The sequence below is a fragment of the Nematostella vectensis genome, chromosome 9 (assembly GCF_932526225.1).
Source record: "Nematostella vectensis chromosome 9, jaNemVect1.1, whole genome shotgun sequence".
Lineage (NCBI taxonomy): Eukaryota > Metazoa > Cnidaria > Anthozoa > Actiniaria > Edwardsiidae > Nematostella > Nematostella vectensis.
The window spans coordinates 6,208,579-6,228,474 of NC_064042.1; the positions used below are offsets into that span (position 1 = coordinate 6,208,579).

The 19,896-nt window shown below is 44.2% G+C and overlaps 1 protein-coding gene and 1 long non-coding RNA gene across 2 annotated transcripts in view; one reads left to right on the forward strand and one right to left on the reverse strand.

Annotated features, from left to right (window-relative positions):
• Positions 1 to 23: 23 nt before the first annotated feature.
• On the forward strand, positions 24 to 1,351 carry LOC125572163. Its single transcript, XR_007313631.1, has 2 exons — positions 24 to 398; positions 852 to 1,351. It is a non-coding gene; the product is annotated as an uncharacterized LOC125572163 (long non-coding RNA).
• The window catches only part of LOC5507094 (unconventional myosin-VIIa), a 38,720-nt gene continuing 19,851 nt past the window's right edge, over positions 1,028 to 19,896 (reverse strand). Inside the window, exons 28-53 of the mRNA XM_048732152.1 lie at positions 19,769 to 19,855; positions 19,211 to 19,297; positions 18,759 to 18,863; positions 17,487 to 17,750; positions 16,071 to 16,199; positions 15,661 to 15,834; positions 14,692 to 14,919; positions 13,550 to 13,723; positions 12,473 to 12,717; positions 11,872 to 12,041; positions 11,119 to 11,306; positions 9,801 to 10,019; positions 8,838 to 8,916; positions 8,352 to 8,443; positions 7,816 to 7,877; positions 7,154 to 7,364; positions 6,659 to 6,712; positions 6,242 to 6,356; positions 5,924 to 6,010; positions 5,493 to 5,599; positions 5,093 to 5,211; positions 4,752 to 4,818; positions 4,523 to 4,639; positions 4,204 to 4,287; positions 3,771 to 3,890; positions 1,028 to 2,562 (exon numbers count right to left, since the gene is read on the reverse strand). Coding sequence (XP_048588109.1) covers positions 2,461 to 2,562; positions 3,771 to 3,890; positions 4,204 to 4,287; positions 4,523 to 4,639; positions 4,752 to 4,818; positions 5,093 to 5,211; positions 5,493 to 5,599; positions 5,924 to 6,010; positions 6,242 to 6,356; positions 6,659 to 6,712; positions 7,154 to 7,364; positions 7,816 to 7,877; positions 8,352 to 8,443; positions 8,838 to 8,916; positions 9,801 to 10,019; positions 11,119 to 11,306; positions 11,872 to 12,041; positions 12,473 to 12,717; positions 13,550 to 13,723; positions 14,692 to 14,919; positions 15,661 to 15,834; positions 16,071 to 16,199; positions 17,487 to 17,750; positions 18,759 to 18,863; positions 19,211 to 19,297; positions 19,769 to 19,855 — 3,486 coding nt within the window. The 3' untranslated portion in view covers positions 1,028 to 2,460. The remainder of the gene's footprint in view (positions 2,563 to 3,770; positions 3,891 to 4,203; positions 4,288 to 4,522; positions 4,640 to 4,751; positions 4,819 to 5,092; positions 5,212 to 5,492; positions 5,600 to 5,923; positions 6,011 to 6,241; positions 6,357 to 6,658; positions 6,713 to 7,153; positions 7,365 to 7,815; positions 7,878 to 8,351; positions 8,444 to 8,837; positions 8,917 to 9,800; positions 10,020 to 11,118; positions 11,307 to 11,871; positions 12,042 to 12,472; positions 12,718 to 13,549; positions 13,724 to 14,691; positions 14,920 to 15,660; positions 15,835 to 16,070; positions 16,200 to 17,486; positions 17,751 to 18,758; positions 18,864 to 19,210; positions 19,298 to 19,768; positions 19,856 to 19,896) is intronic.

Below are 19,896 nucleotides of genomic sequence, written 5' to 3' on the forward strand. Positions count from 1 at the left end.
CCGTAATAGCTGGGTGTCCGTAATACTAGGGTGCCCGTTATAGCGGGGTGTCCGTAATAACGAGGTGTCCGTAATAGCTGGGTGTCCGTAATAGTAGGGTGCCCGTTATAGCGGTGCCCGAAAAAGCGGGGTGCCCGTAATAGCAGGGTGTCCGTGAAACAGTCATGTAGCAGCCCGCTTATAAGGCCTAACAGGATTGGCTGGATTACCTCATTGTTCTATTGTATTCCCGTTCTATTGTTTTGTTTCCCATTGTTTTGTCTGTGGTGTATCAATCCCATCAGGTGAAATCTTTTGAGAGCTGCTACACACGACCCCCGTGTAAACGAGGTGTCCGTAATAACGAGGTGTCTGTAATAACGAGGTGTCTGTAATAACGAGGTGTCTGTAATAACGAGGTGTCCGTTGTTGTTGTTTGTCCGTCGCTACGACGAGGACCATCGTGTTCAAATTTTACATTTTCACCGTCATCCTGAGCGGGACTAAGGACGCTTGTGGGTGCGCAGATGGCTAATAAGGCCAATCTGTGCACGGAAAAGCCTGGGGCACTGAGGGCATGGTATTGTTGCAGCTTTGGGATCTTGAGACTTTCTGGCGGCTCTACGCTCCTCTGCGGCAGCTGTCCAATTTGCCTCGCATGCCGCAGCACCGTTGCGAATGACACGGCGCCAACCTTGACGGTTTTGTGCCAGAAGCTCCCACGAGGTGTGATCGATGTTGAATGCTTTCAGCGAGAGTTTTAGGGTGTCTTTAAATCTCTTCTTCTGGCCACCTTTGCAGCGTTTTCCGTGCTGAAGCTCACCAAACAGAAGTTTCTTAGGAAGCCGTTCATCAGGCATACGAGCTACGAGGTGTCTGTAATAACGAGGTGTCTGTAATAACGAGGTGTCTTTTAGGCGAGAGTTGACTTAAACGCAAGCAGACGCCAGTGACCAAACGAAACGCCAAGTCTTCCGGCGTTTTGCCTGAGCCACACATGAAGCACATGATATGTAAATATCTAATAACATTCCAAGAAATCAGACAGTTTTCATGGAAATTCATTTATTGGTACTCTGTGCTTAATACTAGCTGTTATAGATTTTACACAACTTTACTCAGTTCTTTACAACTAATATCTAACTACATTTTAATTAAATACTTCTTGGAAAACAGTGATTATAAAATGGATGCAATTCTATTACTGTTATGTGACACCTTAGCGTGAATTCATCTTAGAAATATTTCTAGGAATTGGATTCTTTAAAACATATAACAACCAAAATAGAAACCAAATCAATAGCTGTCTTGATGCTTTTATGTAATTCATTTGCTTATTGCTTAAATAGTTATAATAAATACCATATTTATACCATGCGCAAAGTTATTAAAATACTAACAGCTGCTACTTCGTTCTTTGGGCATCCTGGCTAAAAACACATTAATAATGTAATGAGTATATCTACTAAAAGCCTAAATTAAGGTCAGATTAATTGGATAAATGCAATATGTTACACCTATAGAAGCAATTTCGCGTTGTAAATATCATAGAACACAGCGTCAAAAATCTCACTTCGCCGTACAGGTTACACCAGTAGGGACCATTTGCACAGTGAGTCATGCACTAACACGATGTACCTATGGACCACAGCACAGTGAGCCATGCACTAACAAGATGCACCACACAAGCTGTAATTAGGGACCACAGCAAAGTGAGGCATACACAAGCTGTACCTAGGGACCACTTGCACAGTAAGTCATGCACCAACACACTGCACCACACAAGCTGTATCTTGGTACCACAGCACAGTGAACCATGCACCAACACACTGCACCACACAAGCTGTACCTAGGGACCACAGCAAAGTGAGGCATACACAAGCTGTACCTAGGGACCACAGCAGAGTGAGGCATTTACCAACCAAATGCACCACACAAGCTGTACCTAGGGACCACCTTCACAGTGAGCCATGCATTAACCCGCTGCACCACACAAGCTGTACCTAGGGACCACCTTCACAGTGAGCCATACACAAGCTGTATCTAGGGACCACGTTTATGTCTAGACACAAACGATGTGAGTTCATGATGTACCACAACTATTAACCTGTAGACCAGGTGACAATGCACTGCTCGAAGTAAAACAAGAAACTTATTTCACAGATAGCACACGTCCTAAGTCACCAAAACCAATGCACACCTTACGACCACACTCAGACATGAATGAATCATGAATTTTGCCAATCGCGCTCTAGAAAAGCGGCGCTGCAGGTGAAACAACACCACACGAAGAATTCCCACTTCAATGCGAGTTCGTCTTTAAATAACGTTTACAAATTATAAATAATTAGACATGTTGTCGTCACTTCGTAACCATTCAATTTCACAATGACTTCATTCTGAGGTATTCCTATGAAGAGACTACCTCATCATTATGAGGGATGGTGGAGCTGGACTGTAGCGATTGGTGAATGCGTGACGTCACTTTTTGACCGCTCTAAGGGCGGGCGCTTTGCGCTGTTTGTTCATATTCGTCAGCATCAGGGATATGTAAGAAGTCAGGAGATCATCCATTTTGTATCCCTGCAAATGCAAGAGAGTGATTAGTCGACAAGCAGAATGTTAGAAAGGATGAGGGTTATTGTATCCTGTATTTTCATAGTTTATAGAGAGACTGATTACGAAAGGCGGCGAACTTCAAAGGCTGAACTAAACTTAGTTGTTTGGTTTTTGGCCCCGTCACAGGCGCGTACCAGGGATTTGCTAAGGAAGGTTTGGGGTGGGGTACAGAGTTATAGGTATCATATGAAAAACGACGATCCTTCAACAGGAAATGACCCCCATTTTGGCGGCCAAGGAGGAGGAGGGAAAGAGGCGTCTGTGTCGCTTGGTTGTGTAGGTTCACAAGTTGGGCGTAAAGCACACAGACACAACCGAAGATATGGGTAGACTAAGTAAAATTCATTGCTCTTTGCATCAATACCGCACGAAAAGTGGTTTAAATAGCAAAGTTTCAAATAAATCAATAAGTGATTTGTGTCCGAATAAGCCTATTCATTAATCTTGCCCAGATGATTTCTTGTACTAAGTTTGGTTTGTGCACCTACGTGATCACGTGACAGGGTGGTCACATCAGAGAGCGCATATTGTTTATTAAGTTTGCTGGGTTCCCTACAATTGCCCTTTTTAAAATAACTCATTTTAGGACGAGTTTTCAAATGAATTGGCGTTAATCGAACCAGTTTACTTCCGGAAAATAACGTAACAATCTCAAATGACTTTTTAACGGAAAACGCGAAAAATATTCCAAAGTTTTATAAGTGCGTCTATTGGAAGCTTCTCGGAGAGTATGACCGATAATCTAGAGTGGATGCCCTGTTAAATAGTGCGGATTCTAATAAATTATCTTGTCTTTTGCCGGTTGAGGTTCCCGTCGGCCCACTGTAGGTAAACTCGTGCCATTGCCGCTCTAAATTATGAACTAAAACAAAAGTAGCCTCCTCCCAAAGAGGCGCTGTGACCTCTGTCACGCTATGGCAACAATATTTAAACCCAACAGAGGTTTCGCCTAGAAGTTTGCTTCCCTTGACCAGCCTGCCTATCGTCCTGTGGAAGTACTTTTGTTTACTGTAAGTAAACTCGTGCTATTGCCGCTTCAAATTACGAACTAAAACAAAAGTAGCCTCCTCCCAAAGGGGCGCTGTGACCTCTGTCACGCCATGTGCTTGAGCGTGACAGAGGTCAGACAGGGGGAGAGGGGAGGGACTTATGGCAACAATACCTAAACTCACCAGAGAAGTTTCGCATAGAAGTTTGCTTCCCTTGACCAGGCTTCCTATCGTCATGTGGAAGTACGTATTACCGCTACTCCAGTTAGAGATCTTCGTGAACGGGTACGTCGCGAGAATTTCCTGAAATATCACAACCCCAATTTAGGTGTATCGAATGGTTTCAACCTTGCCTGTATAGTACCATTACTACGAAGAAACCCCTCCCCAGGGTCAAAATATCAAGTTTTAGTAACCAGAAGTAACCAGACAAACGGGTATAGGAATGCACCATTACAATAAAGGAACCAGCACCAGAGGGCCCATAAAGGACAACCTATGATTCTTGACTCCAGCCTCCCCCTTCCAATGATTGGCGGAGGAGGGAGGGGGGAGGGGGGAGGGGGTGCTATTCAAGTATCAAGGAAATCTAAGTGTTACTTATAGCAGTGCGTACCTTGGTCTGTGGGTTGATCAGGTTCACGCCGCTCTTATTGATAGCTATCAGTAAATTATCGGGGAAGTTTGGCTCGGTCCCTTGCTGTAAACAAACAGAAACAAATATAATTGAATGATGGGTTGACGGTTCTTGTGTCTACCGTTTACAGTTTCTATCGTGATCGATCAAGTCTAGAATCACTGCAAAGATCACCGGTCATTTATCCAACCTGATTGATCAAGTTTAGAGTCAGCGAAGTTGCGGCGATTTCTTGTGCACGATCGGTCAGACATAATTTTCGGGCAAGTTTCGGGAATAATGGCTTATTATTGGTTACCTTGACTTCGAAGAATGCAGAGCCGAACGTAGGCCATCTGTATATTATCTTCAGGAACGAGATCTTTGCTTCGCTCTTTGTCCTGCCGGGGTGTTTGTTAAATTGCGCGACTATCGCCTGGGAAAATTACCAAACACTCAGAATCGCACTGACATGATAAGAAAAGAGTCTACGAATCAAATACGACTAGTGGAAAACATCATCCAGTCAAGTAAAGCCATCTACTCACCCGTTTCCATTCGTCAGGAGACATCTGTTTGACAAGATCATGTGGGATGAGCTCCTTAACCATTCGCCTGGAAACAAAACCGTTAAAGTAAAATAACAAATTTGGGTGGGATGAGATTTGGAGCATTAAACAGCTCCTACTACTGAACCGGTCTTGTGGACAAAGGCTTTATTCCCGAATGAGAGCCAAGGGGGCTTAAACAGTGAATCTAAAGTATCCTTCAACCTAAAACCCCCGCAGCTACTGTGGTCTTTTTCAAGCTAAATACAGATCAATGGCCATGACTTTGGCTCAGATCCTTGAAAGGCTCAGCTATCTTTTGTTCTTTCAGTGCTACTTACGGAATGTTCTGGAACTGTGACTTGTCTTCGCCGAATTTGACTCTGTAGATTAACGCCGCTAGTTGGGCCGCCTCTTCCTTGATGCACTTGTGATAACCACGAAGATACTTAGGGAGTTCCTGCCATACAAATACAGTAAAACATTAAGGCCTGTAATCCACGCAAAACGCTTCCTACCCACCCACAAAGTTGAAAGGAAATTTATTCAATAACAATAGTAATTTCTGGTCAACATACACCACACGCCTGTGGTCTGTTTTCGGAACATTACATGATATCCATTATTTGTAGATTTGTATTTTTTTGGATTAATAGATCTTAATTGGGAGATAGCTGACCAACTTGTCAGATATTGGATGATCGACTCGCCTCAAGCCTGTATGTAATATTTTGTTCCTACCTGGTGATAATGGAAGATGCAGTCTGCAGCAGGGTCTTTGCCTACCACAGTGTTCGTCCACAGCTTCTTCATGAAAAACACCTGATAAGTCAGGTTGGGAGTCCGACCTATAGGAGGGAAGGGTAGGGTTGAAACACTTGGTAAGTCAGATTGGGAGTTCGACCTGTGGGAGGGAATGGGAGGGTTGAGACACCTGGTAAGTCAGGTTGGTAGTTCGACCTGTGGGAGGGAAGGGTAGGGTTGAAACACTTGGTAAGTCAGGTTGGTAGTTCGACCTGTGGGAGGGAAGGGTAGGGTTGAGACACTTGGTAAGTCAGATTTGGAATTCGACCTGTTGAGGAGTAGGGTGGGTTTGAGGCAATTGGTATGTTAGGTTGGAGTTCTAAAGATCTTTTAAGATGGAAGGACTTTTCTTTTTCACAATAGCTTACCATCCTTGGTTGGTCCCGCTTTCTTTAACCACTCAGTCAAATGTCTGACGAAATCAAAAAAGAAATCCCCCTCCGGTACACTGATCACTGGAAATTAAGAAAAAAATAATTGTTTTACAAACAAGCTGTAGAATAAGTAGGTGGTCTGTGTAGGCGTGGTGAAATCAGGGAAATCGAGTGGTCTACGCTAACGTTTCAAGCATTAGCCCTTCGTCAGATCCAACCGAACGACCACTCTAACAAACTGGCCGCCTGATAAAACAACTGAAGAAAGACGCTTGAGACTAAAGGTGACCTTGGCATGTTTGACTTCAGCACCTTTATCTGTGATTTTGACAAAGAGACTGAATCCCTCCGCAGACTTGAGGCCCAGCCTCTGCGCGATAATGTTACAGAACTCCTTTGCCTTGGTCCCCGAGTCCACCTCGAAAGCCTAATAACACGACAAAGTAGATAATGGTCACTGTAAAGAACGTGTGCACAAATGACACAGACATTACACCACACAACCCTTTGTAAACGGGCACATTTTCACAAACACGCTACTTCACGAAGTATATCACACAATCCTCTAAAATACGGACAAGCCTTACGGTCCTCACACACAGTACTCTACAAAGTAAATCACACAACCCTTTATAATACGGACACGCCTTCCGATGCTCACACACATTACTTTACGAAGTATATCACGCAATCCTCTAAAATACGGGCACGTCTTCACACTTTTCTAACCTGGTCACTGTCGTCTGGGAAGTAGACTTTGTGGAAAATCTGCGTAGTTTGATGCTAAAAATATAACCAAATGACATCACATGTACAACAGTAAATTCTCGTTACAGCACATTCCAATAGCTCCCTCCACACCCAAGGCGCACAATGGAATAAGCGCCCTCATCTAATAAGTAACACAAAGGATGATTAAATGCAAAGCTTTTAGCAACCAGAACTTTCTCCTTTCATTATCAAACATTTTGAAAGAGATGTACTGAACAATTTATTGGAGCGGTTCGTATTTCTAGAATCTCTTACTGATCCATAACAAATTGCGCCCCGCTTCTAATTATCGCCTCCCTCGCAACTCAAAACAAATAAATAAAAGCTCAGGGCGCTAAAACGAGCATTTACCGTAAAAGAGGGAAAAAATATTCTTTACCTTTTGCGGGAAACCATTCTTTTTTTTAAGGATTTTAAAGAATTATAAAGAAAGTCAAAATGAACAAATCATACCTGGATTGCTTCAACCTCGACAATGTGCGGAGGGTACTTCCGCTGTCCTACGCGGATGGTTTTCTGCAGGCGCGCCAAGCAGTCATGCCCAAGGGGCTGACGGGATACCCAAGAGCGGAAAATTTGATTGACTTCTCGCAGGAGGACAGCGCTGCAAGCGAAGATGCCAGTACACAGCCACAAGAGCTCCCAGCCACGATCAAAACTCGACCTTAATACAGAATAAGCAAAGGGAAGATCAAAAGGAATGACCTTACAAGGTTTCCATTTGCAGATGTGAAGGGGCTGCTTTAGTGATGCCTCCATACAGCGGGCACCCTTGCGACCACCCTCGAGACATACATCAATATGTTACTAGAGAGGTACCTCCATAAAGCGGGCACCCTCTGGACCACCCTCGGACCTTACATCGCTATGTTATCACAGTTGTACCTCTCTAAAGCGGACACCCTCGGGGGGTGTTTTACAACAAATGCAAGAGCAAAAGTTTTCAGTTGTGTCAACCATTATCAATTCTATTTCTTGGAAAACGGTGCTTCCATCGAATGAACAGACTTTCTAGCCGTTATATAGAAGTTAAAGGTAAGGTAAAAGCTATAAATGGTGGCATTTACCTAGTAAGTAGTAGGTAAAAAGTAATTACGTATCACTGGGGTACTTACGGCAATCTGTTTTCCGTGATTTGTTTAATCAGTTGGCAGTACACTTCATCTCGAAGGGGCTCCTGTAACAAGACGATCATCAACCATGATAAACCTCCGTTCTGTATTCCCACGTCCCCAAGTGAGTGAGTGAGTTTTGTTTTCCCATCACACCCATCCTTTAGGGTCGAGTAGTTATTCATAGGAATGGAGTTTGTATTCCCTACACTTTCTCTATGCCATTTATTCGAATAAACTTCTCACTGTGCAACACAAAGAAAGGTGTTCATTGGTTTCCAGGGGGGGGGGGGGCAAGGAGAATTATAAAGGAATAATTTGTTATGTGAGTAACGGAAGAGGTGCCCGTTTTAAAGGTACTCACGTGAACAGGGTAAATAGGTAAGGGAGAGACCTGTGATATGCTTAGGTAAAGTAATATGTGAGGGGCGGAAGACCTGCCCGCCTTTTAGAGGGCTATCAGATGTGCTTAGTTAAAAGCAATATGTGTGGGTTGTGGAAGACCTGCCCTTCTTAAAGAGGTTGTATGTGGCACTTACATGAAGCAGGGCGGGTTCGAATATCGCATCTGTCAAGTCCGTGGCCTGCCTTGATCGTTTGGACGGATAGTCCCCCATGTACTTCATGATGGGTAACGAAAGTCAAGGATCAAAACAATGCCACTGGCTGATTAATATAATACTTTTTTAGTTTTTCTAATTATAGCAAAAAATTTACTGCAAGTCAGCGAAAATTTTGAGAAACGTTTAAGACCAAATGAGTCTAACAAATATACAAGATAATAACATGGTCACATGGTTAAATGTAAGCTGTAAGACGATATGATGGTTTGATAGGCCCCCAACTCTTTTAAGCCGTTTCCCTGTCCAATAGCCCCCCCCCCCCCCTTTCCAATAGGCCCCCTCTTTCTATCAAGACCCGTTCCTTCCCCTAAGAAGCATAAAAATGTTTCCTAAAATGATTCAAACAAGTGCAAACAATAATAACAACAACAACAAGAGCAACAATAATATTTTAAAGGATATCCAAAAAGACCTGACAAGCTTTCTGTGCCAGTTCCTCTTGTCCAGCCAGTCTCTTGAGCAGGGGCTGCTTGATGGGGTCCTAGACAAAACCACGCCCATGTTGAGCCGTAATCATGGCCACGCCCCTTTCCCATAATTATCCCTTTCCCTTTGTGAAGGCCCACGGTATGTTCTTGTCCTTGTTCTTGATTCCCCTATCCTCCCCTCCCTTCTTCTCCCTTCTACCCTCCTCCCTCATCCCATACCTTTGTGAAGGCCCACGGTATGTTCTTGTCCTTGATTCTCCTATCCTCCCCTCCCTTCTTCTCCCTTCGACCCTCCTCCCCCCATCCCATACCTTTGTGAAGGCCCACGGTATGTTCTTGTCCTTGATTCTCCTATCCTCCCCTCCCTTCTTCTCCCTTCGACCCTCCTCCCCCCATCCCATACCTTTGTGAAGGCCCACGGTATGTTCTTGTCCTTGATTCTCCTATCCTCCCCTCCCTTCTTCTCCCTTCGACCCTCCTCCCCCCATCCCATACCTTTGTGAAGGCCCATGATATGTTCTTGTCCTTGATTCCCCCATTCTCCCCTCTCTTCTTCTCCCTTCGACCCCCCAATCCCATACCTTTGTGAAGGCCCATGATATGTTCTTGTCCTTGATTCCCCCATCTTCCCCTCCCTACTTCTCCCTTCAACTCCCCAATCCCATACCTTTGTAAAGGCCCACGGTATGTTCTTGTCCTTGATTCACCTATCCTCCCCTCCCTTCTTCTCCCTTCGACCCTCCTCCCCTCATCCCATACCTTTGTGAAGGCCCACGGTATGTTCTTGTCCTTGATTCACCTATCCTCCCCTCCCTTCTTCTCCCTTCGACCCTCCTCCCCTCATCTCATACCTTTGTGAAGGCCCACGGTATGTTCTTGTCCTTGATTCCCGCATCCTCCCCTCCCTACTTCTCCCTTCAACTCCCCAATCCCATACCTTTGTGAAGGCCCACGGTATGTTCTTGTCCTTCCGCTTGACCTGTGACTGTAGCGTCTTGGACAGGGTTCGTTTAGGTGGTGGCATAAAGTGATCCACCGAGTACGTCTCCAAAGTGCAAGGCTTCTCAAACGTTTCCTGGTCTTCCTGGTATATAGCGGTTTTCGTCGTCGCGATGATTTTCTCGGAATTCTCCGAAGACTGGTCGCTGAAAGCAATCTGGTGTCAAAAGCGGATTTTAATGTTAGATGCGATTGCATTCGATAGCAAGAGAGAGTGAGTTGGGGGGGGGGAGGGGAGAATGTTGTCAGTGATGCAAAAGCGCTCATACGAAAGGTTCATGGAATCATATTAAAAGAGGCCGGTCATGCCGCCATTTTACATGCACAATACCGAGTCGCACAAAGCATCCACTTCCATCAGCTTAAGTGACTGAGAGACTTTCAATCAAATTGTTTTACCAGGCCCGTACCCAAGGTCCACTTTTTCGGACTTCGCACCCCCATTCCCCCCCCCCCCCCCCCCAAAAAAAAAAAAAAATCCTGGGTACGGGCCTGATTACTTATGATTTTTTCAGACTTCAATGGAAGTTTTATTTAAATTTGACCGTATTTTCAAATGTGAACAATAACAAAGGAGTGATCGACATAATTAAAAAGGTTATCCAAGCGCATTGTAATAACACCGATAATTGCTTTGGAAACAACTATCGATGAAGAGCAAACTCTAGCGATGCCAGCGCCGTACAACGATTACTCTCGACACCGATAACCCTTGACAAAGAGTTTAATGGTTTATCAATATCTCGTAGACGGTGATTTTACAAGAAAAGTATCTTAAAGAGTTTCTGTCATCCGACATTTTGTCATCAATCCGCCTGATTTTGGGAGCTGTAGCAATATCGCGATTGCATTTGGTAAACAAAGCATACGATTTTAATTTTGGGTGGATACTTTGAAATTTCTTTTACATATGAAGAAAACAATGTCGTTTTAGGGGTCTGGTACCGAGCAATTTTAGTTTCTTTTCATAGGCTTTCTCCATTGACTAAAGATGGTCACAGTCACTGTTTTTCTCTTTTGAATACAATTCATAAAGTTTGCGAAGCACCTGCGGTACGGCAGCATTAAAAATGACAAGAATCATGCAGGTTTTCCAAATAAGGAATATATTAGTTCCCTTATATGGAAGTGACCGAGTCTGGGAACAACGACAAGTTTTGGCTAAATTTTCTTGATATGATAACTTGTCTTCCAATATTGGGTAAAACAATAACAAAGTCGTGGCCGACAAGAGCTCTTCAACATTGATTACTCACCAAGCTTTCAGGCCCGGGCTTCGTAGTGGTGGGTAACACGTAGACGCATTCAGCTGGGAAGTCGCCCCTCTTGACCGTCCTCTCGCACAGCCCGGAGCACCAGCCGGAATTAAGCACCGTCTCTCCCGTGTCCGAGTCGAGGATAATAAGGTCGCCCTTCTTGAAGCTCAGGAAAGACGAGCTCTCACCTGGAATTAGGGGAAACAGGTAAGATTTTACAAGGCACACTTGTACAAAGGCAATGGACATTTGTACTACGTAGGTCCACATGTGCAAAGATAAGGACTGTTAGGTTGTATAGCGGTGTTCTCGCCTGTTCGCGCATTATGTAGTGGGCAATTGTAAATGTGCTAAGTTGCGGATTGCAAGGAAATATAGCACAAATGGACATATGTACAAACGACATGAGCACGGATGATTACTAAGGGTGTAGCGGCGCTCGCCTAGAGGGCTATAAGTGGTTAATCTCTGTACAAACAAATACTGCATTTGCAAAGGATATAAATCATTACATGCGCACAGATGAGATTTTAGAGTAGAAAAGGATTTAAATCATACTAAGCCCATTTGAAAGAGGCATTAGTGCATGAATATTTGTTCAACATTTGTTTGAGTACTGAAGCTGACTTTGGAATACCTTTCTCACGAAAAACATGGTAAGATAGGTCTTCGATAGACGTGATAACATCTCACGATGTATATAGCTAAATTAGAGCCCAGACCATCATTACCTGGACTGGTTACCATAGTTACCTGGGCTTTGGTAGTCCATCAGCGCGACCACATACTTTGACCTTGACCTCAGACCGTCCAGGAAAAACTGCACAAGCTCCCGGATGTCCTCGGAGTTAGCGGAAGTGAAAGTGTACTCGTCGCCTTTGACTGTGGTGATGGTGAAGCTGGAGCCCTCTAAGCGGTTCGTCCTGAAGTACATACCAACGTTACAGCCCCAGGTTGCACGGAGGGGAGGGGGGGGGAATTAATCATACGTTGTTAGGGGCAACATTAAAGCTGTTATTGACACCAGATTACTTCCGGTCGATCACGTAAGAATCTCCTATGATTTTAAACGGAAACCGCGAAAAATATTTCAAAATTGTAAAAGCAGTATATCTATTGGAAGTTTCTTCAAAGATGTGACTGATGATTTAGATCGGATGGCCTGTTTAAAAGCGCGGATTCTAATAGATTCTTTTGTCTCTTGGCGGTTGAGGTTTCCGTCGGCCCTCCGGAACTGGTGACAATGCAGCTCTAACAAAAGCTCTAACAATACTCAGGTTGTTCGAAGTAAGGAGGGGGAGTAGTCATATGTAGATCCAATAAGTCACACGCATTCATCACTACATTGACTCACTTGCTGCTTGTGACGCTAGTAATATCCGGGAACTGCAGATCTAGTAACACGTGCTCCTGGTCGTCCACGACATACACACCGGTCCAGTTAACCGCGATGATGACGTCATTCTTAGGCAAGCTCGGCCCGGAAAATTGGTACGCCTCGTAGAAGCGTGAAAAGAGCAGCGGCCACTTGAAGCGAGCGTAAGTCACCAGGTCTTCCTTGACGAGCTGCGGCTCCGTCCCGCTTAGCGTGTAGTGTGCCTGTGAAGCAAGGGACGGGGTTACAGAGGACGGGGTAACAGATCTGTCTAAGATTTGTCAAAGCAATATTTTTTGTAGCTACTGCGCATGTGCGAGTAGCTACTATGTCATCACGTCGAAAAAAATAAAGTTTTGCCGCGGGGTTTGCTGGGAAAATTTGACCTCGGATACACTTCGGGATATGATCGTTACGAAGCGCCAGCCTAGAATCACTTTATAAAGAAGAAAATATCTAAATAATCAAAAGATTTTGGGGTTTGTTTAACAATTCTTACATATTCGCTTACGGCAGCTTGGTTTGATAAACTCGAACGCGGCTGCATTCCATTCACATTCCGAGTTATGATCGTTCAAACTTTACGTCAAGTTATTGATTTATAAAGAGTTTGCAATACGTGCCGAAACACACGAGCTCATGTAAACACGCTCTCATTTGGTCATTTCTCATGTCCCTTACATTTACCACCGCTTTGTAGTGGGTGTAGTCTCCTAAACATTTGCAGCGACATCTGTATCTTAAGAGCTTACGTTCGTTGGCTAATCAGCTCGGCGCTTTGCGTGATATAAGTCAAAACGCTTTGCGTTACTGAGGTCATAGCGCTTTGTGTGACAGAAGTCAGAGCGCATGCGTGACAAAAGTCAAAGAGCTTGGCGTGACTGAGGTCATAGCGCTTTGCGTGACAGAAGTCAGAGCGCTTGCGTAAAAAAAGTCAAAGAGCTTGCGAGACAAAGGCCAAAACTCTTTATGTGTCTGAGATCATAGCGCTTTGCGTGACAGAAGTCAGAGCGCTTGCGTGACAAAAGTCAAAGCGCTTGCGTGACAGATACTTACCCGTTTGTGAGCGGCCAGGATCATGCCGTGCCAGTATTCGTGGGCGCTGCGCCCTGATTGGAGGAGAGCCTCGGGTAAGTATGACGTCAGCAAGCTACTCAGTCTGTCCGGGATCATGTCCCGTCCGTACTCCACATAGTACTCCTTGGCCGCGATCTCCGCTAGGTCGTCATCCTAAGGACAGTAAAACCTTGATAATTAGACCAGTAAACTTTTTGGTCTCCGCTAGGTCGTCATCCTAAGGACATTAAAACCTTGATAATTAGACCAGTAAACTTTTTGGTCTCCGCTAGGTCGTCATCCTAAGGACAGTAAAACCTTGATAATTAGACCAGTAAACTTTTTGGTCTCCGCTAGGTCGTCATCCTAAGGACAGTAAAACCTTGATAATTAGACCAGTAAACTTTTTGGTCTCCGCTAGGTCGTCATCCTAAGGACAGTAAAACCTTGATAATTAGACCAGTAAACTTTTTGGTCTCCGATAGGTCGTCATCCTAAGGACAGTAAAACCTTGATAATTAGACCAGTAAACTTTTTGGTCTCCGCTAGGTCGTCATCCTAAGGACAGTAAAACCTTCAGGTCTCCCCTAGATCGTCATCATAAGGACAGTAAAACCTTGATAATTAGACCAGTAATCTTTTTGGTCTCCGTTAGGTCGTCATCATAGAGGCAGTAAAAATCGTCATCGTAGGAACAGTAATTAAAACTTTGTTTATTAACAAAGCTAGATCGTGATCATAAGGACAGTAAAACCTTGATAATTAGATCAGTAATCTTTTTGGTCTCCGTTAGGTCGTCATCATAGAGGCAGTAAAAATCGTCATCGTAGGAACAGTAAAACCTTTCGTCATTTTAAGGCAGTAAAAAGTCGTTAAGAGCAGATCGATCTCGGCTAGATCGTTATCATTTAGGATTGCTATGAATCAAAGGCAGCACAGAGGTGTTTCAAAAGGTACACAATATATCGTAAAGTTGTACAAAACAATGCAATCAACACTATGCAACTCTCATTGCCATTGCATGCAAATAAAATTGACGTCGCACACAAAACGTATCACGCGAATCATTGACTTTACACAAACCAGACGCAACATTGCATGCAAGGTTACCTGATCACAAACAACATTGCATGCAAGCCTACCCGATCACATCTGTACTCGCCGAACTTGATTCCCCGGATGACCTGCTGGTAAATAAGGTTGGTGCCGATCTTGTCCATGGTGGGGTCGTGCCAGGGGGAGAAGATCTCCTTACGGAAAAACAGCCTCCATGGCGCATTCCTCTCCTGAGCTCCCTGCTCCTTCGCGTACTGCTCGCACTGCGAGATGGCGTCCATCACGTGATCACTGCCGCTACCGAGACTCGACACCTGGGGGAAGGTATAAAAGTTAAACGCCAACTCAAATACACCTATTTCAAAAGAAGTTGTCGTTGCAAACAGAAAGGAACCCATGGATTCCGATAAATGTACATAGTTACGACTATCCATTTAATATAATGCAAAAACTGGAATTCGACTCCGCCAAATTTTCGTCTTTAATAAGACTTCTTCAGGGCTGCCATTAAGAAGTCTTATACAAATAATTACTGCCCATCAACACCTTTCGGTCGTAGAACTGCCATTTGGCAATTACCATTCGCCGTTCGCGCTGACAACCTTTATTGAAATAGGTGGAAATTTGTTTGGGGAGACTCCTCCCCTGTTTGTGAAATGCTTACCTTGTCAAAGAGTGTGATGTAGAGCGATAAGCCCAACTAGGGGTTGGGTGGGGTTGGGGGGGGGGGGGCAAATGCTCACCTTGTCAAAGAGTGTGATGTGGAGCGATAAGCCCAACTAGGGGTTGGGTGGGGTTGGGTGGGGGGCAAATGCTCACCTTGTCAAAGAGTGTGATGTAGAGCGATAAGCCCAACTAGGGGTTGGGTGGGGTTGGGGGGGGGGGGGGCAAATGCTCACCTTGTCAAAAAGTGTGATGTAGAGCGATAAGGGGGTAGGGGAGGGAGGGGGAGCCAAATGCTAACCTTGTCAAAGAGAGAGCGAAGTAGAGCTTTAAGCCCAACTAGGGGTAGGTGGGGTTAGGGGGAGGGGAGGGAGGGGCAGCCAGATGCTCACCTTATCAAAGAGAGCGATGTATAGCGAGAAGCCGAACTGGTCAAGTAGCGAGATCTTGTCAGCTAGCTGAGTGCACAGTTCCCGCGCCGTGGTGGCTGAGTCGGCAAGCAGGGTCTTGGTGGTGCCATCCATGAAGGTAATGGGAAGCATCAACGGCTTCTTGGACTTGGTCGCCTGATGATAACAGTAATAATACTTAATACACGACACAATAATAAATGTTTATCAATAACAATCAAAACTAGTAATAATGTCTGTCAATAGCAAGGTTGAAAGATATGCTGTAAAGTATCTAAGTTGCATTGAATTGACCATGCAGATATAGAGGTTATAATCCCCTACATGCTGTTTGAGCTCCGCAAATAGCTCATAATCCACCTACCTTCCGCGTATAGGTAATAATTGCCTACCTGTAGTTCGAGCCAGCTGGGAGGTTGGTGACGGCAACCATTTTGTTGAGTTCTTCGAAGGCGTTCCTCGCAGTAAGGCGCGTATCCCGGCGGACCCTCTTTGATGAAACACCATAAGTACTTGACGAACTAAAAGGACAAAAAACATAAGTACTTGACGAACTAAAAGGACAAAAATCATAAACAAAAACACAGTTACTAAACATCACAAGTACTTGACGAACTAAAAGGACAAAAAACACAAGTACTTGACGAACTAAAACGACAAAAAACACAAGTACTTGACGAACTAAAAGGACAAAAACACAATTACTTGACGAACTAAAAGGACAAAAAACGTAAGTACTTGACGAACTAAAAGGACAAAAAAACATAATTACTTGACGAACTTAAACGACAAAAAACACAAGTACTTGACGAACTAAAAGGACAAAAACACAATTACTTGACGAACTAAAACGACAAAAAACACAATTACTTGACCAACTCAAACACAAAACAAAACAAGAACTTCGGACTAAAACGTCAAACACCTCAAGTACTTGACGAACAAAAACGACAACTACTTCAAATACTTGAACTAAAACGACAAAAAACATAATTACTTGACAAACTACAACGACAAAAAACACAATTAATTGACCAACTAAAACGACAAAAAACACAATTACTTGACGAACTAAAACGTCAAAAAAACCAATTGACGAACTATAACGACAAAAAACACAAGTACTTGACAAACTAAAACGACAAAAAACACAATTACTTGGCAAACTAAAAGGACAAAAAACATAATTACTTGACGAACTAAACGACAAAATCACAATTACTTGACAAACTAAAACGACAAAAAAAACAATTTCTTGACAAACTAAACGACAAAAAACACAATTACTTGACAAACTAAAAGGACAAAAAACATAATTACTTGACGAACTAAATCGACAAAAAACCCAATAACTTGACAAACTAAAACGACAAAAACACAATTACTTGACAAACTAAAACGACAAAAAAACACAATTACTTGACAAACTAAAACGACAAAAAACACAATTACTTGAAGAACTAAAACGACAAAAAACCCAATCGCCTCACACATCGCCTCACGTGATCACATCGCCTCACGTGATCATATCGCCTCACGTGATCATATCGCCTCACGTGATCATATCGCCTCACGTGATCATATCGCCTCACGTGATCACATCGCCTCACGTGATCATATCGCCTCACGTGATCACATCGCCTCACGTGATCATATCGCCTCACGTGATCACATCGCCTCACGTGATCACATCGCCTCACGTGATCACATCGCCTCACGTGATCATGTCGCCTCACGTGATCACATCGCCTCACGTGATCATGTCGCCTCACGTGATCATGTCGCCTCACGTGATCATGTCGCCTCACCTTCTCCGACGGAGCAAAGCATCCAAGACATAGCGATAGCAGGATCCACCCTCTCGCATGACTCGTCTTGGACGGGTTGCCGCTGAGCTGTTTGCAGATCTGGCAATAGATCTCGTCACGCAACTCCTTGCGCAGGATGCCGTGACCGATGATAAAGTGCAGCTTCTCTAGGTTAGTTGTGGGCTTGTCTTGAGCGGACAGCGGTCCATACCCATCACTGAGGGTACCGCTCTCATCGGCCTCCTTCAGCCTCGCGGTCACGTCCTGTCACGGTGTTGCGTTAGTAAGGGGAGGGGGACATAGGGAGGGGGAGGGCCCTCCTTCAGCCTCGCGGTCACGTCCTGTCACGGTGTTGCGTTAGTAAGGGGAGGGGGACATAGGGAGGGGGAGGGGGAGGGCCCTCCTTCAGCCTCGCGGTCACGTCCTGTCAGGGTGTTGCGTTAGTAAGGGGAGGGGGACATAGGGAGGGGGAGGGGGACATAGGGAGGGGGAGGGCCCTCCAGCTAACAATCCCTTAATACATGACATGTCAATTCTGTCCGGACACTGTAGAGGACGTGTTTCACTTGTGCATTGCAAAAAATATGCGCAGTTAAGAAAACTTTGTAGATCCTGGGGATTTGATTTCGCTAAGAAATCGGAGAGGCAGATTTTCTCTCTAAAGTATGTTTTTTTTTATGTTTCTTTCAATTAAGAAACGAAAAATAGAAGGGGAATGTTGCTGGAGTCTATGGCTTTATAATTCACTTTCAGCCAAACCTATATAGTAAATCTGTATACGGTGAAGTGAATAAATTGTATTGTATATTAATAAAGTAACTTTTTTGAGATAAAAATAACAAAAAGATCTCGATAAAGTTTTTTTGCCCTAAAAGCTGTGTTGGCCTTAGGGAAGATACTCCCTTTATCCTACGTAGGGCCTGTTACCATGGTAATCTTGGACCCGTTACCTTGGTAATCTTGGACCCGTTACCATGGTAATCTTGGACCCGTTACCTTGGTTATCTTGGACCCGTTTCATTGGTAATCTTGGACCCGTTTCATTGGTAATCTTGGACCCGTTTCCTTGGGAATCTTGGACCCGTTACCTTGGTAATCTTGGACCCGTTACCATGGTAATCTTGTACCCGTTACCTTGGTAATCATGGACCCGTTACCTTGGTAATCTTGAACCCGTTACCTTGGTAATCTTGGACCCGTTACCATGGTAATTTTGGACCCGTTACCATGGTAATCTTGGACCGGTTACCTTGGTAAACTTATACACGTTACCTTGGTAATCTTTGATTTCCTCTTGAGCGTTAACGAAACGATTCTCTTGCGTAACGTGTCCTTCTCCTTTTCACGCTCGCGATCACGTGACGTAGTCGTGGAATTCTGTCCAATCATATCACAAATTTAGTAAGTATCATTAACTGCTTTAACTCTTGTTAAAGAAAAAGGAAATAAGTCTAAAACCCTATTTCTAATATAAAGAACAACGACCGTGAACCTAGGGAGTTTTCCCTTCGTAATTCGAAGGAAAACGACTGAAGTGTATAAGACATAGAGAATTCTAGCACTTTAAACCTTCTATAGCTTTCTGCTGTCGCCTCGCAAGGATAAAGTCGGTCAAAAACGTGAAAAGGCAAGGAAACTAGTTGGAGTACTGCATCGGCTTATATTGAAAAGTAAAGGGTGGCCATGGATAATGGAGAATCGAGGAACACATCACTGGGCCATACCTGAAGGTCTTGCACTCCTTCAAGTCCCTTCTTGCCGAACTTTCTGCCAAACGTGTCGTAGATCTTCGTCATGACAGACGTGTTATCCTACGAACAAATTATCTATGATTATCAGAGTCATGATTTCCACACATTTAATCATCATTGCCACCACGTATCATAACATCATCACGATCATCATCATAATCACATTATTATCATCACAATCATCATCATCCGCAGCAGAAACATCATCATCATCATCACTATCATCATCAGCATAAATACACAGGGCCGTAGTAGGTCACGTAACATTGATGGGGGGGGGGGGGGCACAATACACAAACCTCGAGAAAATATTGGGGGCACAGCCATGCCTTTTCATTTCCTGTTAATATTTGAAAATACATGCCCCACCCCCTGCTAGGGCCCTGATCCATCTACATAAACCTCATCATAATCATTATCACATCATCATCATTACCGATGTCACATACTCTTCTTCGTCAACATCACGTTCGTTTTAAATGTTTGACTGACCATGAACTGTGAGCTTGAGCCCCCTGTGGTGTGACTGACCTTGTTATCGACGCTGGAGGTTATGAACTTGGGCTCAGGAAGATCACCCATGAACCGGAGAATCGTGATCCACACGGCTAAAGCGGCCTGGCACAGGGAAACACAGGGAAACATTAAGCGTGGCATAA